The following is a 16,890-nucleotide window of genomic DNA, read 5'->3' as shown; positions in this document are numbered from 1 at the left end:
GCACCGGACGGGGTTAAAAGCAGAGTGTGCTTTGCGTGCATGCTGTACCTGCGCTCCCTGGACTTTATGTGGCTGTCATGGCCCATAAAAGGTAGGAACTAGTGTTAGGGACCACTCATGAAGGCGACCTTGACGTGGTGAGTGGCTTGTTACGCTTTGGCCAAAATGTACACCAATGCCTTATTCAACATCCAGCATAAAGGCAGGGCAGAGTGCTGGCTGCAGTGTGCGATTGCATTTTGTGTTTTTACGTTTGTATCTGTATCTCGCCATAGCAATCTGCACCTGCTAGGGGTTGTGCGGGCTGAATCTTCCAAATTCATTATTACTGGGCACCATTTCATTCATAAATTATGCATACCCTCACAAATCAAAGACAAACTTAAAACTGACACAAGAAACACCGCAAATTTTAATATGATAAATCCCCTCCCCCCCAACTTCCTACATGCAGGACTTCTTAATGGAATCTGCGACGAAAGCCCCTAATACAGTCTCCAACTCAGATATGAACTCCCCCTTACTGTGTATTCCGAGCTACGGGAATAAATAAGCTTAAACAACGACCAAGTGAATACATGATTTACTGAATGGTAGCAGAGTAAATGACATATGCAGATACAGCAGCAGTTATACCACATAAAAGCATATTAAGTAAAGAAACAGTCACTTAGCTGGGGGAAAATATGAAGTTTTATTCTGCCAGATTCTGCTCCTGCAAGTACCCAGGACGCGGAGTTTCACTGTACTCACTGCTTTCTGTATGGAGCTGCTTCACTGGCTCTGGCCACTGCTCTCAGTGAGAGCTGTAGCATCCAACCAGCCAACTACTAAAACAGTCACTTAAAGCAGAGAGGCATGGCTATGAAACAGACAGAAGAGTGCACTTTGTAGTCTAGCTTTGCCTCCGATGCACTTGCAGGAGCAGAATCTGTCAGAATATAACTTCATATTTACACTACTCCAGATAATAAAAGCTCTACAAAAGGTTTGTACTTCTCTCCTCAGCCCCTAGATCTTGGTAAGCTCTCCTTGTGTTAAGCTGCAAAAGACATATTATTTAGAGCCAAACCTCTGTGACCTGTAGGAAGTATTTATAACCTGGGTGCCACAATGAGATGAACACTTACTAATCAGTTAGGAATGTAGTATAGTTCACATCCATGCTAGGTACCAGTTTTGGTATCTGCTGTAAAAATTCTTGGAAGAACCACTAAATTAACCCTTTCATACACACCATACCCTATAACGGGGTGTGTCAACTTTCTGTGTTTTTAATAACAAGAAGAGAAAATTACATGGCAGGCATACATGCCATATCTACTGCATGCAAATCTAGAGCAGCTGATGCAGAACCCCCTCAATAGGTCATATGGACAGGCACTGCCTTTATGAGATAACCCATCTAAGATGCTTTGGTCTCAGTTTGAGCCCCATAGAATTGTGAACTGATACAATCAATTCTTTCACCTAACATATTGTAAAATAAATAAAAAAACATTATATTCCATGTGATTTTCACAACTGGCTGAGCTAGTTTTTATACAATGAGCCATTGTATCTGTCTGCACTTTGTATGCACTAAATGATATAGCAAGGAGGAACCTATATTGTACATGTCCATCTAGTACAACCTGTTATCACACAGTTTTGAACCAGAGGAAGGCAAAGCAAACCTCTATGAAGTTGCTGCTGCTTTGTCCTCCTCTCATACTTTATATTGCAGTTCTGCTTACCCAGATTGGCTGCAGTATATAAGTACAAATTCAGTACAAGTCAGTGCATAGAGAACTGTTCTTTAAATAGCAGAGAAAACAAAACTACCAGTGAGACAAAAACAATATGCGGTATCAGTCATATAACTGTGTGTACAGAGATAAATGATCCTCAAGCGGACATTCGCATAAACAGAGTCTGTTAGAAGTTTTGGCCATGTTTAAACTGCTGACAGTACTAGGTAGCGACTGGGGAGAACAATACAACTATGCCTTTTATGTAGTTTTTATCAGGGGCAGTGAAAATCTGAAGTTTTATTCTGCCAGATTCTGCTCCTGCAAGTACCCAGGAGGCAGAGCGTCATTGTGAAGTACTCTCTGCTTTCTATATTGAGCTGCTTCACAACCTTTCTCCACTGCTCAGATTGCCAGCTGTAGCATCCAACCAGGTGACCACCACAGCAGTCATTAAGCAGAGGGGCATGGCTATGAAGCAGACAGAAGAGTGCGTTTTATAGTCTAGCTTTTCCTCCAGAGCACTTCCAGGAGCAGAATCTGTCAGAATAAAAGTTAATATTCACACTACTCCAGACAATAAAAGCTCTACAAATGCTATGTTTGTACTGCACTCTCCAGTCTCTACCTAGTGCTGTCAGCAGTTTAGCATGGTGAAAACTGCTGACAGATTCCCTTTAAATTTATGAACTGAAACAGTTATGATAAATAAATACAATTCAAGCATCTTGGTAAATATATTTATTTCATTTATGTCATATTTAAGAAGTACATCAGTTCTCTTTAATAAAAAACAAAAAGATAGTTTACTAGTACAATATAATTATACTGTAGGAGGCTGAACGCTATAAAAGCTCAGCTTTCGGAGTTGCAGTAGTATTAATATTGAGGCGTTTATTGGCAATTGTTCCATTACAGAGACAAGGAATATATGTGGTAGAATCTGTGCTCTTCAGTTCATGGACGATATGAACAACTCTCATCGTCTTATATGTTGTTTTGCTACATGCTATATGATGAGTATACCAGACATCTGGAGGCATATAAATTACACATGTCCGTATTCTAGACAGCAAACCAGCAAGCAGCATGCTTAGGTAAAAATCGGAAAATATCCCATTTCATTTATCTTTATCCCCATGTAAGCATTTACTGACAATCAATATCACTCAGCAATAAGCTCATCCCTTCCAGATGGATGATATCAATGCAGCTAATATTTGACTGATCGATTTCTCCATAAAGGTGGTCAGTAAAGAGGTGGCTATGCTTGCACACCTCCTTTTCCATTGAAATCTATGGCAGTCACAAAAAGAGCAAACACTTGGCTTTTTCTCTAGCTCCCATAGTCTTCAGTGGAGATGGGCATTCTCAAGCATGGCGATCTTTCCCCTCACTTCTATGGGAAGAGCAGCTGGTCATTCTAGGAATGGGATTATGTGATTACAATAAACCATCAACCACCCCCCTATGTCATGCTCAGAACTGTCCAGAAAGCTGAGATATGATGAGTAATTGGCAATGTCCTTACCAGGAATGTACATAGAGGAGGGCCCCATAGCAAAGATCAGACAAGATCCCCACAATGTTGGGTTTTATCACCCAAGACAAAACATTCTGATTTTGACAAAGCCCACTTCCCCTCCTTTGTTACTCATGATCCAAAGCCTTAGTTCTTCAGGTGTAGTCTACATAGTTAACAGTCTATACTCTGGAAATAACACCAGCCAAACCTACAGTACAATAGTAGGTGTTAGGGTAAGTTTACCTACAATACATCTGTCTAAAGGAGGCCTTAGAATGGAGGCAACTAGTGGTCTTTGTTTACAATATTTTAGTGCATTTCTTGCACACCCAGTACAGAAATAAAATATATTCAAACTGCATGGTCAAGGGGTTGGCAAACCTATAAATACATTTGTAACAAATCTACAAACTGTAAAGTCTGTTCATGCAAGCATAATTGATTGTCCTACTGTACCTCAGCTGTGAAGTTAATGGCGCCAGCTGCCCTGCTATCGGCAATGTCAACACAGTAAGGCCATAGGATGTAAGTGGTGGAGGAACATGGCTTGTGTACGTCACCGCTTCCTCAGCTGTTCCTGACTTCCTCCACTTAGGTGTAGGCGCTGAATGTCAACTGGACATGTCCAGCTCATGCACAGATACAAAAATTCTGCTGCCTTTATCAACACATGTGCCAAACAAGTCCACTTGCTATTTAACGCTTGAGCCTTCACTTGACCACTAGCATCTTGCATCCTATGGACGTGAGGGATTTCAGCAAGCTGTGTTGACATCACCTATAACAGGGCAGCTAGGAGCCTTCCCAGTTGGGGTACAGAACTACAAATTTATGTATAGACTGAACCCTTTTAATCATGGATATGTCTTTTTTTTTTTTCAAATGCAAAAGGCACAATTACAAAAAATATCACTTTTTTATATATGTGGGTAGAAGATAAAATCTCACACGTAATAACTCCTCTTCACTTTCCTCAACAAATAAATAATTATACCAGTTTACCTGACACGCAGCCATGGTTCTGCCATTAATGGTTGCATAAAAATGGCGATCTAGTGCAGAGGTACTTGATCACCATTTTCAAAAAATGATTTTGAATGTTGGTCAATTTGAACTGCATGTATCACACTGAAGTCCCACCCTGGAATATTTAGACTTCCAAAACAGCGCTATAAGCTGATGATCACCCTTCGTCCTAGATAATGGTGTCGCCAGGTTTTCAATAGTTGCTGCTAATGGTGTAGGTGGACTTGGTTGTTTTTTTTTAATAAAAGGATGGCACCATCCTATCTGTCTTTTGTGGACCTAGTCAGCCAAGACTTTTTATCCATATAGAAATATTGTACATGTATGTATTTAACTCCTGCAGCCTTTAAAAAACTTTTAGGGAGTTTAAGAATTCTCAAAACAGTTGGGAACATGATTAAATTAAAAAAATTACCAATACTCACCTGGTAAACCCCTCGCTGCTACAGATCCACCTCTTCAATGGTCCCGCGGTCTCTGTTTACTGTGCTGTAGCAGTGACATGTCATATATCCACATGACCACTGCAGTCAATCACTGGCCTCAGCAGTGATACTCACATGTATGCACTGAGGCCAGTGATTGGCTGCAGCTGTTTGGCCCATCATCACTGCAGGACAAGTAAACGAAGACCAGCAGAGACCACTGGAACGGCAGCCCCATACTGTTAAGTTGAAATGCATGTAAAACCTCTTTAACGTGTTCCCTAGAATGAAATGATGCAGCCATGTTTTACGCATTCACATTCAAAAGATGTTTACTCACTCCACAAAGTTTCCAGAAACCTCTTCAAATTATCTGCATACATGCAATATTAAAAGGCAGTCATGAAATCAGTTGAAATTTTCTGTACTATAAAAATCCAAGCATTACATGCTTCAGATTATAGACTGTGAGGCTAGAATTACACTTGCAGTTTTTGGTGCCAAAGCCAGGAATGGATGAAAAAAAAAAAAAAAAAAAAAAAGATTAAAAAAGTTTGATACTTCTAGTACAACTTCCTAGTTTTGGCTTAAAAAAACTGCACCAAAAACCGTTGTGTGATTTCAGCCTAATACATTCACTGTTTCTTTAAAGGGGTTCTGCAGTTCTTTAAAACTGATGATCTATCCTCTGGAAAGATCATCAGCATCTGATCGGGGTCTGACAGCCGGGACCCCTGCTGATCAGCTATTTGAGAAGGCAGCGCGGCTGGCAGTAGCGCCGCGGCCTTCTCGCTGTTTACTGCAGGCCCAGGGACGTCACGACTAGTATCAATAGCCTGGGCGGGGCTAAGCTCTGTTCACTTTGAATGGAGCTTAGCCCCGCCCAGGCCACTGATACTAGTCGTGACGTCACTGGGCCTTCGGTAAACAGCGAGACGGCCACGGCACTACTGCCAGCGCCACTGCCTTCTCAAACAGCTGATCGGCAGGGGTCCCCGGTGTCGGACCCCCGCCGATCAGATGCTGATGATCTATACAGAGGATAGATCATCAGTTTTAAAAAACTGCAGAACCCCTTTAAGTAAACAATACCACTTACCCTTATAAAACCTGCTTATATAAAACCTCTAGAGACATCAGCTTCCTCTAGGACTGTAAGGGTTCGAACAATCATCTGCTATTAAAAGTAATCTGCACGTTAGAGTTCCATGTAAAAATAGATATTTCTGTTTGGTCCAATTGTCTTCTTCAGTTTTATGAGAATTAGTCCATCCAACTATATTTGTTAATAAAGTTCTCTACTGTAAAATATAAAACAGACGAACAATCTCACCGAGCTCCTAGCACTAGAAAGAACTAATTAAAATACTTTGAAACCTTTCAAATTATGGAATAATGATCTTGATAAATAGAGGCAGGAAAGGACTTTGAATAATGGGGTGGTTTCATACAGAAATTTAACAAATAGCAGAGCACATGTAGTAGTGTAAACTGCTATTTTTTATTGTTTTGTCCTCCAAGAGCCACTGCGGCCACAGGAGGTAAGGTTTATTGCATATGTTCATGGGCAAGGTGTCATACTAAGCCTCACAGACATTTATCCTGCATTTGTGAACAACTAGTATGGACCACACTCAGAATACTCCAGCCAGGGTACTTGTAACTGGAGCAGTCAGGTATAGATATGGAGAGGATGCCAGCCTCTGAAAGTCCTGCCTTCACCCTCCCCTTTTGATTTGTGCTTCAGAAAGTTACAGCAGCTGGAGCTTCTCACCAGCTGTTGTAACATGATCCAGGACAGACAAAACAGAGAGGGGCAGGGAGTGCAGAAAGGAGATCAAGCAGGAAGCAAGATCTACTCTGCTCATGTGGTTCCCTCTCGACTGGTGGGATATGACAGCCCTGCAGAAAAGGTGCATATGTATACTATGTATAACTATATGTGTGTGTATGTGTCTATTGTGTAAGTTTGTGGGTGTATTATGTTTATACCCTTTTACTTTTGTCGCATTTTATGTTGCAGTTTTGTGCTAAAACAAAAAAGTCATATTTTCCCCAACATTCTACACTCCATACTCCATAATAACAAAGTAAAAACCGAATGTTAGAAATCTTTGCTAATAGTAAAAAAATATTGCATTGACATAAATAAGTATTCAGACTCTTTACTCAGGACTTAGTTGAAATAGCTTTGGCAGTGATTACAGCCTCCAGTCTTCTTGACTATGATGCCACAAGGTTTGCACACCTGGGTTTGGGGATTTTCTGCGGTTCTTCTCTGCATATCATCTCAACCTCTGTCAGGTTGGATAGGGACTTTCAGTAGACAGCCATTTTCAAGTTTCTTCAGAGATGTTTGATTAGGTTCAAGTCAGGGCTCTTCAAGTCTCGTTGTCCCTACGTCACTTCTGTGTTATCTTGGCTGTGTGCTTAGGGTAACTGTAGTGTTGGTCTTGTTGGAAGGTAAATCTTCAGCCCAGTCTGAAGTCCAGGACACACTGGATCAGGTTTTTATTGAGAATATCTCTGTATCTCAACCCTAACCAGTCTCCCTATCCCAGCCGCTGAAAAATACCCCCACAGCATGATGCTGCCACTTCCATACTTCACTGTAGGGATGGTATTGGGCAGTGCCTGGACTCCTCCAGCTATGACACTTAGAATTGAGACCAAAAAGTAAATCTTGGTTTGTCACAGTTTGAGTCCTTTAAATGCTTTCTTTTGCAGACTTGTGTGTCTAAGGCCTCATGCACACGACCGTGACGTTTTTTGCGGTCTGCAAAAAACGGAAGGCGCCCGTGTTGCCTTCCGCAATTTGCGGAACGGGCGCCGGCAATATAAATGCCTATTCTTGTCCGCAAAGCGCGGACAAGAATAGGACATGTTATATTTTTTTAGCGGGGCCACAGAACAGAGCCACGGATGCGGACAGCACACAGAGTGCTGTCCGCATCTTTTGTGGCCCCATTGAAATGAATGGGTTTGCATCCGAGCTGCCGTTTGGACCCAAACAACAGTCGTGTGCATGAGGCCTTATATTGAGGAGAGGCTTCTTTCTGGCCACTCTGTCAAAAAGCTCCAATTGGCAAACTACTGCAGTGATGGTTGATCTTCTGGAAGTTTCTCCCATCTGCACACAGGATCTTTGGAGCTCAGCTTGAGTTAACATTGGGTTCTTGGTCACCTTTTTTACCCAGGCCCTTCTCCCGCCATTACTTAGTTTGGGTCTCTAGCAAGAGTCCTGGCTGTTCTTTACTTCTTCCATTTAAGAATTATAAAGACCACTGTGCTCTTCAGAACTTTGAGTGCAGCAGAATTTTTTGTATCCTTCTCCAAATCTCCAATCCTGTCTCTGGGATCTATAGGCTGGTTTTCCTCCTCATGGTTTTCTGCTCTAATATGCATTGTTATATAGACAGGGAATATAGACAGGGATGTATTTTTCAAAATCATGTCCAATCAACTGAATTTACCACAGGTGGCCTCAAATCAAGGTGTAGAAACATCTTAAGGATAATCAAGAGAAATGGTAGGCCCCTAGACCTAAAGGGTCTGAATCCTTGTGTCTATGCAAAACTTTAGTTTTTCCTTTTTAAGAAATTTGCAAACATTTCATAAATCCTCTTTATCTCCATCAGGCCTTTAAAAAAAATCTAAAAAATCTTTTAAAATCTATGGAATACCGCATGAGACTATCTTATCCCATACAATGTTATACAGTTAAAAACCATAAACCACATTTCTTATAGTAGGCATGGAAGATGCATCCTCCTGTAAGCCTATACAGTGAGAGAAGCGACAGCCTATACATCAAACTTAGGCTGAAACCATAATGGGAATGAGGCTTTAATGGGAATGCATTTTACCCCTTTTTTAGTGTAACATTTAATTACCACTATATATATATATATATATATATATATATATAGGCGCTGGTTAACATCGAGTAAATTAGCAATGCTCTCTGCTAATAACAGACTTGGAGCACTGTCAAAATAGTGATATACGGTACTTCATCTATGCTGCTGACATATTCTGTCTATAGACATACAGTATGTGATATTACATAAACATATGTGATATTCATAGTACTTAGTAATGATGAGTTTGTGCATTACTAGCTGTATTATTCCAGGTTTTGCCTTTTGTAATGCGGAGCCAGCGACGTGCTTCCTCCTTGCGGTTCCGCCGGCATCCCGCATATGTGCAGGAGCGAGGACAACGGCATCCTCCTAGCTGAAAGAGTTACTGAGCGTCGATCGCAATTTATCGGCGCTCAGATGGTTTAGGCTGGACTTGGGTCACGTGATGCTGGCCACGTCATGTGACCCACTTGTTCTGCTATTTAAACAGGCAGCCTGCTGGCCACAGGTTGCCTGTGAATAGTCTTGCTACCCTCACCAGCATTTTCGTATTGTGCCTTCTGTGTGTTTTTGACCTCGGCCCTGTTTTTGACCTCCCTGGAATTGACGTGACCTCTTGGCTTCAGACTCCGGAATGTGTTTTGACATCGTTATCAGATTAGTCCCTGTGTACCTGTGTGATCTCCTGGCTTTGACTTTGGCTTGTCTGACTTTGTTACGGTACTTCTGTTATCTTCTTAGGCCCCTGCACATATGTAAGCGAGGGACTGGCGCCAAGTTGTACGCCGACAGTTAGGACGGGCTGTGCAAGTAGGCATGGAGTGGGGTGGAGTTTAGGGCTGCACTTATCCCTACCTCTGTAGTGACACCTTTATTTTGTAGCTGGCTTACAGCATGATTTGTATAGTAACCTATGCAACAGGTTTCATAGCTGCCTCTTTGTATTGTTCCAAGCAATACATAATAAAGCACTGTCAATGTGATATCCGTATTTATAGTCCATGAGACAATTTAGTCACAACTCATCTAAATTTTCCAACAAATGTTGATCTGTCAAAACTTCTATTGCCTGCAGATAGTTTTACTACATTAGTACCATGTAGTACACAGCTGCCTATAAGTGGCACTAGAGAGACAGTTTTCTTCCTTTTGGAGGAGAACTAATTCACTTACTATGTTTTCTACATTCTTACAGATGTATGAAAAGGTTTAGGTTCTGAAAAATATTTCTATCCTTACTTTTATACTGTTAAAAACTCTATAAAAGTACAGCACATACAATGTTTTCATACCTGTATTGGTGCTTCTAAAATGTGAGGTATAGATTGGTCACATGAACCTTAGTAATCAGATGTTTTTTTCACTGTTGGAATTATACATTGTTGAATGGGAAAGAAAATATAAGAGGATCAATATACCCTGTTAAATTGGCAAAGGTGCATCTACCACGATGTTTATGGAATGTAATAAAGACTGGTGTGGTGGACTTCCTAAATCATGTGTGCCATCATTAAAAATGTGGTCAATCCAACTGTATTAATACTTTCTCTTTGAAATCATTAGTTATCGTTATTTCTTGAATATCCTCAAAAGACAAACGTTACTAATAACTGAAGGCTTTTCAGTATTTCATATAGTTCTGTTGCCCGTATCCTTCAATATGACATCATAGCCTTATTTTTCAATATAATAAGCAAAGTATGATTTCTCTCAGAATTTGGCAAAGTATTTTTGAAAAAATATTGACAGTTGGGTGCATATAAGATGTAAAATTTGCAATATTCCTAAAAGTGTTGACCAGCAATAAGATTGAAGTATGATCAGGAACACACCAGTGATTTAGAGAATGGATTGATAACTGATCAGAATCTGACAGCTTTGGTTTTTATAAATTTGTTGAATACAAGGAGAAGCTCAAAATTACTGACAGATAGTTTAGCTAAAGAAAGTACCAATCAAAATTGCATTTCCTTGGAGAATAGTCAACATCTAATACACAGTCTGAAGACCGGACAGTAGAGAGTCTTCTGTCAGCCGATGGAGCTCTTCATTAGTGACATCATTCAATAACATCTCACCTTCATAATATTATAAAGAACTTGGAAATACAAGGTAATTACACATTAGGAAGCATCTAGTTAACTTTGTGGCTGCACACTCTTATCTTCTAAACCACTAACCACTTGCTCATCTTCAGTTTCTGTAGATGCGTCTTGATTCTCTAGGTCACTTAACTGTCCCTCTCCAAATTCTAAAATAGTTGGCAAATTCCCCTGTTTAGGACATCGTTTCTTGAGGCTAACTAAAAAAGTCTGTGGCAGAGGAGAAGATGTCCACATTATTGCCAAGATCAATCCAGGTCATGCTGGGGAACTTTTTAAGGTCCTTCAAAGCTTCAGTGATTTCTCTCAGGATGGATTTTGTCAACCGGTTTCCATTAAGTGCCAGAGTAGTAAGATGTGGAAGGCCACTGAGGACAGGCAAAAGATATAAGAACATTTCATCTGTGAGTTCAGTAAAACAGAGTTCGACATTCTCCACTTCTTCTGAATTGTGCTGAAGATAAAGCATCACACGGTCCAAGTCCTTCATGGTTAGGGAAAAGCCAGAAAGATCTAAATTTCTCTCTCGAGGTCTTGCTGATAGAATTGCTTTTAGGCTGCAAAAAAATAAATAAAAAATTAGGTCAAATGATCCCCAATAATTACAATTACATATTGTGATAAAAAGTAAATAATGCAAAACTTTGAGTGATGTGAAGTTACAAAAACACTGCTGGTTTCTTCTAAAAATAGTCTCTCTCTTTTACATCCTCCCTCTCACTTTGAAGCATGTAAGCACTTGGTAAGGTAGTGCTTGCTTTTGAACTTTTTGGTTGACAGTATGGAGATGGTCCCTCATTTTTATTAGTTGATGGGCACACATGTTGGCTATAAAGGATGTCTTTTGGAGGGTGAGGAGGAGAATTCCTCCAGGTTGTCTACCGTGACTAAACCGGGCCAGTAGCATTTTATGTCTTCAATAGGGGTTCTCCCAATAACTTATACCCTGTGCACAGGATAGAGGATATGTTTCTGATCGGTGGGACTCCAACCGCTTCAGCCCCTGCAGATCAAGAGAGCTTGTGCTCTCTCATTTGAATGGAGTGATAGCCACACATGCACACTGCTATTTATCTCAAATGGGGAGCACAGGACCCCATTCTAGTCATCAGTTGGGACCCCAGCCAATCAGCTACTTATCCTCTATCTTTTGGATAGGGAATAAGCTGTCTTAGGCCTCATGCACACGACCGTTGTTTCATTCCGTGTCCGTTGTTCCGTTTTCCGTGATTTTCTGCGGACCCAATGACTTTCAATGGGTCAGTGGAAAACTCGGCTAATGCACCGTTTGTCATCCGCGTCCGTGATCCGTGTTTCCAGTCAGTTAAAAAAATATGACCTGTCCTATTTTTTTCACGGACAACGGTTCGCAGACCCATTCAAGTCAATGGCTCCGTGAAAAAACACGGATGCACACAAGATTGTCGTCCGCGCGTCCGCGTCAGTTTTTTTCCTATAATTTGCATGGCAAAACTAAACTTACCTTCATGTTTGGAGATCCTCCAAAAATAAAGTAAGACACACGGAAACAAAAACGGACACGGAACAACGGAACCCCTTTTTGCGGACTGCAAAAAAATACTGTCGTGTGCATGAGGCCTTAATAGGACAACCGCTTTAAGGTTTGTTATGCATACATCATCTACCTGTGGACAGTATAATTGAGCTTCAGGACTACACGAATGGCTGCAGTTTAATGTTTGTGTCAGTGCAGTGTTATTGCTCATTTCTGGATTTACAATCTTGCCCTATCATGTGAGCTTGGTATATGTATTATATCGCTTCATTGTCTGTATGTTATACTTGTGAGTGTTCCTCATCCTATTACATTTTAAAGTGTTCTGTGTGTTATATGTCGATTGCTGTGTATAGCTATTTAGTAAGGTGATTTTTAGTACATGTGAAACAGTTTTAATCTGAGCAGTTTTTCTTATTAATCTTATGCAAAAAGATTTTCTTCTTTCCCCTGCTGAGATCTATCCTTGTTTTTGGGTAAAAAAGTCAAGGAAAATTACATGGAACAAGGTAATATTGCACTTAGCAGTTCACCTGCTATAACAGCTGTGAATCCTTTTACAAAGGCAGATAAATTGCCTGTCATGAATGTTGATCTATGATGTAGTAAGTCTTCTAGTGCTCATTTACTTACATTTATATGTAGGAAAAAACTTATTGTTTTTATACAATTGTCCATTTCCCTCCTCTGATACAGTTTCCGTATCTTCTATTTACATGATATGTGCTTCCAACAAATTATAATTTTTATATAATCATAAAATAAGTGAATAATTGTTTTTCAGTCAATCACTAGACATGGGGCAATAATTGAGAACAATCCTTCAGGCGATTATCACCGCGTGTAATAGCCCTTAAAGAGATTGTCCAGGAAGAGAAAAACATTGCAGCTCTCTTCCAAAGGTTGTGCGTGGTATTCACTTCAATGGAGCTGAGGGGTAATACCAGGAACAAACCATAGACAGGTGTGGGGCTGCTTTTGGAATAAAGTAGCCATGTTTTTCTCATCCCTTTAAACAAGCACTGCGGTCTGCAGTCCTTGATCTATAGACTGAATTCCTCCAGAATAATTACCAGTGCAAATGGACATGCACCCAAGTGCAAAATTATTTACTTTGATGATAAGAGTAAGGCCTCATGCACAAATGGATCCGCAAAAAACCGAAGTCGCCCGTGTGCCTTCCGCAATTTGCGGAACGGGTGGCCTATTGTAGAAATGCCTATTCTTGTCAAGAACGGACAAGAATAGGACATGCTATATTATTTTTTGCGGGGCCACGGAACTGAGCAACGGATGCGGACAGCACACGGAGTGCTGTCTGCATCTTTTGCGGCCCCACTGAAGTAAATGGGTCCGCACCCGAGCAGCAAAAATGCGTCCCAAAACAACGGTCGTGTGCATGAGGCCTAAGGCATATGTCAGCATATTCTGTAAACTGTGAGGATTAGCGTTATGGATTAGGTCTTGGCTTAGGTTAGGTTCACACCTCCGTTTAACTGATCCAGTAGAGGACATACCGCCGGAGTTCACTAGGTCCTGCCTAACCAGATACTGCCGTTCACTGCCGGACCCCTTGACTATAATGGGATCCATCCGCTTTCCGTCATAAGTGTTGGTTTTTGGCCAAACAAAAAATCGTTGCATGTCATGTCTGCTGGAACAGCCTGTGGGATCAGTGAGGTGTGAACCTACCCTTATAGCATTACTAATGACTATGATGGATCCATGTACAGATCATAGCAGGTTGATCTTTCTGATAAAGTAATGGAAACATGAAAATGTTATTTTATAGAATCCTATTGCCATACAGCTTTTGAACCATCCTTAGTCATTCCCTTACGCTTTACAATGCTGTAGTTATCCCTCTAGAAACAAAATGATTTTGCCAAGTGCATAAAATAAGCAGCAGCCGTGTGCGTGAACACGGGAGAACATAATCCTGTTAAAGCAGAGCTAAGCTGAGTTTATTCCGATGATAAAAGGTTCAACCGCAATGATATAAATGGAAAGACAGATAAAACGGCTCAGCCTCTAGGCTGTTTACATGGTGCCTGTTCCCCTAAGTGTTATCCTCTCCAGATAGAGCGACTACAATAACCAAGAAGGGGGCAAAAATCCGGCTGGGGCTACAGGGTGACGTGCTCGAAAAGTAATTTGACCCAAGACATTTGCGCAACTATTTTAGACCTGTGATTTGCCTGTAAAGACACAGTGGCAAGCAAGTTGCATGTTTACGATGGCAGCCAAAGATCCAACAATGTTGCGTCACAGTCACACCATGTCACATCATAACCCCACTGACAATCATTAGATGCAATATATATATACACACTTCTTTTATACTATGTCATGAGCTTATTTCCCCTTTAAACCAGTGAGCGCTTGGCTCTTTCCAGACTGTGGCAGGTAATCATCCTTTGTGCTGTTTCTATAATTCTGCCATAATTCTGTCTCCTGTTTTCTCTCTTTCCTCTGCCTCCATTTTGTAATTTTTAATGGATTTCAGTCCTACTGAGTAAATTACATAAGAAATGATGATCATTATGAGGATATAAAATGAGGCCTATTACAGGCTCTGTATTTTTTTTCATCCATCTAGTTCGGTGCTTTTATATTTGGGGATAATCAGCCACCGCTTTATCTGGACGGACATTTCTAAATACAAACTATGCAATGAGATGTAAAATAGGTCGTGTGGATGTTATAGGAAAATCTGTGGACTGAGAAGGGTTATCATATGTTGTCTTCAATAGTTGAAATGGGAGTTTTTGATTAAACACAATTATTACATAGTCAATTACACTCCGGTTCTTACACCGTTATACCATGCTGAAAAGTGTGATGGAACTAAAAGAGAAAGCAACAAAAAGTAACCAGTCTCACTGGGTTGTCAGTTACTCTATACATTAGGAACATCTTGGTGCCTAGCACATTTTTAGGGTACGGTCACACTTTTAGGTTTCCTGGTGCAGTTTTGGAAGCCAAAATTATGAGGGGATCATAAATGGCGAAAAAAAAAACTATAAAGGACAAAGATAAACATTTTCCTCTTTTTTGAATTCAGTAAAGTAGAAAAGACTTGCTCATATTCTCAAGTTAGCAAACTCCATATGGACAGCAATGAGGGGTCTGAATTGAGAGCACCACTGTAGGGGCAACCTCTTTTGAGCACCATGTACCTGCTAAACATTTTTTCAAGTGAAAGCAGTTTGGTTGGTGATAACCAGGCATATGAGATATGTTCTTGTCTGTCATCATCTCTGCATACATTACATATTTGCACTGGAGTGCGGTGCTATCATCAGTCTCAGCCATCTGATTCACTATAGGTATTAACCACAAGCTATAAGAGAAATGGTCATCCACAGACCAACCCCTTCCCCTGATACCTCCCTCACTGGTCCTCAAACCTCCTGTAACGGGGAGCCGGCAACAGGCTTCCCCTCTGCAGCGCCGCCGGCATCCCGCTAGTGAAGAGGAGCAAGGACGCGGCCGGCGTCCTCATCTCCATAGCCACCAGAGGGCGGGGAGGACCCGGCAGCACATGCTTCCTCGGCGTGGCCAGCGTCCTCCATCCCCTAGGCAACTAGCACGTGGGGAACTGAGCACCGATACTGATGAGTTGGCGCTCAGCTTTTCTGAGTTGCGGGGGACAGGTCATGTGACGCTGGCCACATCACATGACCCATCAGGAGGACCTATTTAAACAGGTAACCTGCTGGCCACAGGTTGCCTGTGATTGGTCTTGATACCCTCACTAGCTGTTTCCTATTGTGCATTTCTGTGTTCTTGGACCTCGGCTCTGTTTTTGACCTCGACCTTGTGACCTCCCTGGGTTTGACGTGACCACTTGGCTTCTGACTCCAGATTTTGACCTCGTTATTATATTGCTCCCTGTGTACCTGCGTGACCTCCTGACTTTGACTTTGGCTTGCCTGACTTTATTACAGTATTCCTCCTATCTTCTTAGGCCCCTGCACGTATCTAAGCGAGGGACTGCCGCCAAGTTGTACACCATCAATTAGGACGGGCCATGCAAGTGGGCAGGTACAGAGGTGGGGTGGAGTTTAGGGCAGCACTTATCCCTCCCCTCTGTTGTCACAGAATCACAGGCCTTACCTAAAACTATGGACCCTATGCGAGTCCTTACAGATCAGGTCTCGCTCAAATGGTACAGCATTTGGCTACAGCAGCAGGAATTACATCAACCCCCACCTGTAGCAATTTCCTTCGCTCAAAATCTTGAACCTCATGTCAAACTGCCTGACTGTTTTTCAGGGGATAAAAAGTATTTCCTGACATTTAAAGAAAGCTGCAAACTTTATTTTCGTTTACGTCCACATTCTTCGGTCTCTGAACAACAAAGGGTAGGCATTGTTATCTCTTTGTTGCAGGGAGACCCGCAAGAATGGGCTGACTATCTCCCTACGGATTCCCCTTATCTAGCTAATGTTGAAGCTTTTTTTCAGGCCTTAAGTGTACTGTACGATGAACGTGATAAGGCGGCCATAGCTGAGAGTCCTAAAGTTCCTCCCTCTGGGAGATCTCCACGTCCTGACTCCCAGAAGGATAAGGTGTTTCCCAAGGTGGTTAAAGAGAAAGTGTTGTTGCCGGTGGTTGTTTCTTTTGGCTCCAGTAAGAGCTTTGGGAAGGCATTTGTGGATTCTGGGTCTGCCGCTAATTTTATTGACCATAACTTTGCT

The 16,890-nt window shown here is 41.5% G+C and overlaps 1 protein-coding gene across 1 annotated transcript in view; it reads right to left on the bottom strand.

Annotated features, from left to right (window-relative positions):
• Positions 1–8,756: 8,756 nt before the first annotated feature.
• Positions 8,757–16,890, bottom strand: part of LOC122930339 (leucine-rich repeat-containing protein 75A-like) — a 355,789-nt gene continuing 347,655 nt past the window's right edge. Inside the window, 2 exon segments of the mRNA XM_044283631.1 lie at positions 8,757–10,890; positions 10,892–11,228. Coding sequence (XP_044139566.1) covers positions 10,708–10,890; positions 10,892–11,228 — 520 coding nt within the window. The 3' untranslated portion in view covers positions 8,757–10,707.

This window comes from Bufo gargarizans, chromosome 3, assembly GCF_014858855.1.
Source record: "Bufo gargarizans isolate SCDJY-AF-19 chromosome 3, ASM1485885v1, whole genome shotgun sequence".
NCBI lineage: Eukaryota > Metazoa > Chordata > Amphibia > Anura > Bufonidae > Bufo > Bufo gargarizans.
This window is presented reverse-complemented; position numbering and strand designations above follow the sequence as displayed.